This window comes from Ictalurus punctatus, chromosome 1, assembly GCF_001660625.3.
Source record: "Ictalurus punctatus breed USDA103 chromosome 1, Coco_2.0, whole genome shotgun sequence".
In the NCBI taxonomy this organism is placed as follows: Eukaryota; Metazoa; Chordata; class Actinopteri; order Siluriformes; family Ictaluridae; genus Ictalurus; species Ictalurus punctatus.
The window spans coordinates 1,881,761-1,887,759 of NC_030416.2; the positions used below are offsets into that span (position 1 = coordinate 1,881,761).

Genomic DNA, 5,999 nt, shown 5'->3' on the forward strand with positions numbered 1-5,999 from the left:
TGTAAGAGGTCCAGGTTCCAGAACATTCTCTGACCCATTGTTTCTGTCCCTGTAATCTCCTGTATCCATGATAAACGTGTATTAGACAACCGTTATGGCAGTGTGTAAACATTTGACCTTGACTCCGTGGTTATGAAAAACAAAAACAAACAAAAAACAGACTTGTTAGTCTGTCCAGGTGGAAATACTCCGTTACTGAAGTTATTCCACACTCTAATTTCGATGTAACTGTAAAGACCACCTTATTGATTTGGTTTCATGAACACGAATATAAATTCCTGTTTATAGCATTAATTTGAATAACGCGCCATTAATTTGGATCTGACTTGTGCATTGAATACTGTTGAAATACTGCTCAATTAACTTGCTAATTGATTGAATATCCCTTGATTATCCATATGTTAATACACTGGGCACTTATGGAAGGCTTATGAAATCCTAGTGCCTCCTTATTGAACTTATTTATCTTCGAATACTGCCAGTAGTATCAAATAATAATAGATTTTAAGTCCTACAAAGTGCACTGTCTGTCTGACAGGGATTCACTTGGGTCATATTTCTTTCGTGTACATGGATGAGAGCGTCGTCGTGTGTTTTTAAAACTAGCTTTAGCGCGCAGAAATTACCTCAGAGAGAGTTTATGATGTGTTAAATATCTATTGTATGCGCATCGTGTGTGCGTGGTTGACGCGTTCGAATGCGCACACGCAGTTTTTATTTTTCTCGCCTTCTCATTGGTCAAGCCCCTGGAAAAGTACCGACCAATCAGCTGCGTCGTTCGTGGTTTGTTCCGGTAACATGGCGGCGCACAGAGGACGAGAGGGAACGACGTTGTGGGAATAAATACAAAAATAATGTTAATAAATGGTGTTTTTTTATTTTTTTAAATTTTGAGCTTGTAGACATTTTTGAAAAGATGATATTGGCGTTGTGTTTGCGGCGAGCTGTGTGGCACGAGCCCCTGAGGTCGGCGTTGAGGAGCCACAGAGGCTACAGCGAGGTTATAATGATAATTCATTCTGTTTTTCTTTCTTTTCTCCCCCCCCAAATTCTTCACTTCCGCGTTTGAAGTCAGTGTCGTTACAATCCTTAACCTAACTGTCCCGTTCTGCACATATTAGCTGGCGCTGTGAAGTTGTAATTAGCAGCTCGATCAGAACATCCTTCATGATGTGAACATAAACAGGAAGCACCAGATTGCACGTGCAGATTTAAAGGACTGAGTTCCTTCAGTGTTCATCCTGACCAGGAAGACACAAAATGGTGGTGAAAGATAAGTAAATAAATAAATAACTAGCTCCCCTTCCAGCCTGTGCTTAGTGATCAGATAAGTGATGCTCCTGTCTTCATGCAGAACTCTTTTCAGATCACATTTTACTCCAGATTTCAGTCATTTACCTCCTTAACCTGGTTAAGATCAGTGAGGATGCATGACTGGAACTGGTGTGTGTGTGTGTGTGTGTGTGTGTGTGTGTGTGTGTGTGTGTGTGCGCACCTTAGTTTTCAAGCCGTTTATCATGAATAAAAGTCGCTGTGCTCCTTTGTCATCTCCACAGAATGCTTACACAGCGACGATCACACGCCAGACGAGGATGATGTGTGTGTGTGTGTGTGTGTGAGATGGAGCAGGAAACACTTAAACGTGCACTTCTCCTGCAGTCTTTACCAAAAGGAAGTCTTCAGCGGATCCGAAACGACTCGCTTGTTGTTACATGTGTAAGCGTACAGCTCGGTGCATAAGTTTGTCCACCCTTGGGGTCGAAGAATTTCTCTCCTTCTGGCAACACAACGTTGTGTGTTTTCTAGTGTCTGTTCTACATGAGGAGTGATCAAAGTGATCAAATTGTGAGTGTAAAATGTGTCAGAAGTTTCCTGCACGTTCTTCTAATCATTTCTGTTGAGAAATCACCCCCCCCCCCCCCCTTCTAAAATATGGGGTGTACAAACTTTTGCACTTGGCTGTGCTCATGGCCGGACTCTATCCGGAATGTTTCCTTCTCACACACACTCACCGGTGTGTGTCTGTGTGTGAGTGAAAGATCGGGTGTGATTAATATTATTGTTTGTCGTGGTGATGTGCCAGGTCATGTGACCACTTGGAGAAAGAGGCCAGAGCGTCACATCAGTATAAACACTCGAATGCAGCTACTGACTCGTTCCTTAGTTTACAACACACACACACACACACACACACACACACGAAGTGATGAGCTAAGCAAGCAAGTCTGTCACACACACACTTATTAAACAAAGGTTAAGATTTAGTATTATTTTATACTACAGCTCTGTTGAATTCTGGATTCTGATTGGTCAGAAGGTGTTCCACATAAATGGATTAAAAAGTGCAGCTTGTCTTTCTTTAATTTAAAAAAAAAAGGAATAAATTGCTGGGACGTGCTGTTTGAGGGAAGAAATTAATAATAATAATAATAATAATAATAATAATAATAATAATAATAGCAATTCTTCCTGGTCCTGATAAACACTCATGCTGAAACACACACACACACACTAGTATACATTGTGTGGAGGGAAATAAGGAGATATGATTACAGGCTTCTGCCCAAATGTCATCCCCAAAGTGCAAAACAAGCAGCTGTGTGACTTTCACACTACACTATGACCCCCTGTTAAGCCTTGTGTGTGTGCTTTTGGGAATTGGGACACAGCCCAAAGTTGTTGTTTTTCTGTCCACAGTAATGATCTGTGTGTTAAATACTGCATTGTATCATATAAGTGATTTTGTGTGTGTGTGTGTTGCGGTTTTAGGCCTCAGCCTGCCAAACAGAACGACTGCGACTTTTCGAGGCCTTTTCAAAAAGGCCAGACCAGAAAGGGGCGGAGCCCGGACGAGAGTTAAGCATCCGATTGGCCGATGGCAGAACGGTGAAAGGGGTGTCAGGGGTCACGACCCCGTTACAGATCGCTCAGGACACGCGGTGAGTCCGCACACACTGATTTTACTTACTGACAGCCACCTCAGAGTTGTTGTTGTTGTTTTAAAACGGGGCGGGGCTTAATGGTTACTCACTCCGCAGGGTTAAAGGAGCCGTAGTGAGTAGGGTGAGCGGTGCATTGTGGGAGTTATCTCGCCCCCTAGAGGCCGATTGTGAGCTTCAGCTGCTTGGCTTCGACTCCACGGAGGGAAGACAGGTGTGTGTGTGTGCGTAAGTGAGAGTGAGGGATTCCTACAATACATTCCTAACATCTTACAGTGTGTGTATGAATACTGTGTGTGTGTGTGTGTGTAGGTGGTGTGGAGGACAGGTGCGTGTGTGTTAGCAGGTGTGATGGAAACACAGTTTGGTGCTCAGGTGTGTCGTGAAGGCGTTTCAGACACTGGATTGTACTGTGACTACAGACTGGATAACAGGTACACACATGCACACACAGTACAGTCTTTTAGTCACTTTTATTCCGATTGAATTATTTTTATTTCACTTTTTTTATTACAATATATTTCATAATATTACTAAGAAGAATAATAATCATCGTCTCTCTCAGCTCGGTGTGTTTAGACGAAGTGGAGAGGAGGTGCGTGGAGGCGGCGGCGCTAAAACTTCCCATCACGACAGCACGACTAAGCGCTCACCAACTCCGTCAGCTCTTCCAGGTCAGCTGCAGGTCCACGACCTTTAACCTTCCCACTGCTGCACGTTGGATGAAGTTGTGTGATGCGATGTGATCTTTGTGGTAGGACAATGATATGAGGCTGCAATGTGCCGAGGACGAGCTGATGCTTGGAGACGGAGTCAGCGTGTACAGGTGTGTATCTGACACACACACACACACACACACACAGCCTTAACATACACTATCCCTTAATGAAGGCCTAAGGATTTTATCTGTAAATACAGATGTGTGGACAATCCACAACATTAAAAGTAACTCTAAATGGACAAAAAGTATCTGGTAATGCGGGCATCAGAGCACTGCCACCGACACTCATTAATAGATAATAATGCACAAGAATATGAGAGAATAGATGCTGTGCTGCCATCAGGCCACCAGGGGTCAGTATTGAGCGCTCAGATTTCTGCAATTTTAAACGAATATCTCAAAACTCTGTGTGTGGGTGTGTGTGTGTGTGTGTGTGTAGGTGTGGAGTGTGTGTAGGTGTGTGTTCCGGTCCGCTCCTCCCTCACACAAGCTTCCTGCGCTCCTTTAAGATGCTGCAGGTGAGTCGCTGTCCAAAATCCTCAGGGTCCTAAACCCCTCCCGTTCTTGGTTCAAGGCGTTGCTCAGCACTCTTCCGCTGCAGGTTTCTCCCGTGACTTTATCGTCCGATCCCGACGTGGTGGGTGTGCAGAGGATTCTGGGAGTTTCGTTTCCCGGGGAGAGAGAGCGAGAGCGGTGGGAGCACGAGCAGGAAGAGGCGAAGAAACGAGACCATCGACGCATCGGAAAGGTTCGGTCACGATTGAAGAGTGTGTGTGTGTGTGTGTGGGGGGGGTGGTGTTAAAATTCTTGTTTTTGTTTTTATTTTGAAAAATCAGGAGCAGGAGTTGTTCTTCTTTAACGATGTCAGTCCGGGAAGCTGCTTCTTCCTGCCCAAAGGAGCTCATATTTACAACACGCTCACTGATTTTATAAAGGTAACTGCATTTATTTCATTAAAGAGCATTTATACAGTCAGGTAAAAAATATATATATATTTTGTCGATACATGTAAAAACAACGTCTCTTTCCGTCAGAGCGAGTACAGGAGGCGGGGCTTCAGCGAGGTCGTGACCCCAACCCTGTACAGCACGTCGTTATGGCAACGCTCGGGTCACTGGGAGCACTACAGCGAGAACATGTTCACGGTGACGTGCGAGCCTCACACCTTCGCCCTCAAGCCCATGAACTGCCCCGCCCACTGGTGAGGAGGACACGCCCCCCATGATTTTACATCATGTAAACTTACCTGTAAAGTACGAATCGGTATTTGCGGTTATATTGGTTAATTAGACGTGACTAATACATTTTTAAAAATGTAAAAACACGCATTATGGATAAAAAGGTTTTCTGACGTCACAGATGATGAGGATGTTATTAAAAATTTGTTGATGAAACTGTTTATGAAAGTATGAAATATTTCTAGTGAATTCTTTGTTACATTTAAATGTATGTTAATGAGTTAATTGATGTTGCCCCGCCCACTGCAGTGTGATGTACGAGCAGAGAGTGCGGTCCTGGCGGGAGCTGCCACTTCGCTGGGCCGACTTTGGCGCGCTGCACCGCAACGAGCACTCTGGGGCACTAGGGGGCCTAACTAGGGTACGACGCTTCTGTCAGGATGACGCACACATCTTCTGCACACCCGAGCAGGTATGGAACACACACACACATACACACACACACACATACACACACACACACGATAATCTGATATAGCCTGGAATCTGTGAGCGCGTGCTACAGGCACATGTCTCTAAATAACAGAATTAAATTACACTTTATTGACCTCAACTTGACAGTTTTCCAAGTGAAGAAGGCGTGGCCTCTGTTTTTATGCCTGTCAGTCTGAGTGAAGTGGGCGTGGGGTCTGTGTCTGTCAGTCTTAGCGGAGGAGGTGTGGCCTTGGTGTTGAGTCTCGGTGAAGTGGGCGTGGCCTCTGGGTCAGTCAGTCTCTGTGTATTTACATGTCATTTTCTCTCTGCAGTTAGAAGAAGAGATGACGGCCTGTTTGGATTTTGTAAGGAGTGTGTATCGTGTGTTTGGTTTCACATTCCATTGCTTGCTCTCCACTCGCCCCGCCCAGTTTTTGGGAGACTCTGCCCTCTGGGACAACGCAGAACAGGTAACACCTCGATCATACCTGTCAGTCAGAACTTAACCACACAAGCTTCCGAAACCTTAATCTCTCTCTCTCGCTCTCTCTCTCCCTCTCTCTCTCCTCTCTCTCTCTCTCTCTCTCTCTCACGCGCGCTCGCTCTCTCTCTCTCTCTCTCTCTGTGTCGGAGTAGCAGTTGGAGAAGAGTCTGCAGCGTTTTGGCGAGCACTGGGAGCTCAACCCT

The 5,999-nt window shown here is 45.1% G+C and overlaps 1 protein-coding gene across 2 annotated transcripts in view; it reads left to right on the forward strand.

Annotated features, from left to right (window-relative positions):
• Window positions 1–633: 633 nt before the first annotated feature.
• Window positions 634–5,999, forward strand: part of tars2 (threonyl-tRNA synthetase 2, mitochondrial) — a 10,304-nt gene continuing 4,938 nt past the window's right edge. Inside the window, exons 1-13 of one of the 2 annotated variants that reach the window (XR_008398270.1) lie at window positions 634–1,000; window positions 2,770–2,939; window positions 3,039–3,153; window positions 3,252–3,373; window positions 3,505–3,613; window positions 3,698–3,765; window positions 4,100–4,178; window positions 4,262–4,408; window positions 4,497–4,595; window positions 4,695–4,861; window positions 5,148–5,310; window positions 5,645–5,782; window positions 5,949–5,999. The exon at window positions 5,949–5,999 is cut by the window's right edge and continues 27 nt beyond it. Coding sequence is in view for 1 of the 2 variants with exons in the window: in XM_053687620.1 (XP_053543595.1) it covers window positions 917–1,000; window positions 2,770–2,939; window positions 3,039–3,153; window positions 3,252–3,373; window positions 3,505–3,613; window positions 3,698–3,765; window positions 4,100–4,178; window positions 4,262–4,408; window positions 4,497–4,595; window positions 4,695–4,861; window positions 5,148–5,310; window positions 5,645–5,782; window positions 5,949–5,999 (1,512 nt within the window). In the remaining variant the exon portion in view is untranslated. The remainder of the gene's footprint in view (window positions 1,001–2,769; window positions 2,940–3,038; window positions 3,154–3,251; window positions 3,374–3,504; window positions 3,614–3,697; window positions 3,766–4,099; window positions 4,179–4,261; window positions 4,409–4,496; window positions 4,596–4,694; window positions 4,862–5,147; window positions 5,311–5,644; window positions 5,783–5,948) is intronic. The other variant, XM_053687620.1, reaches the window with a different exon arrangement.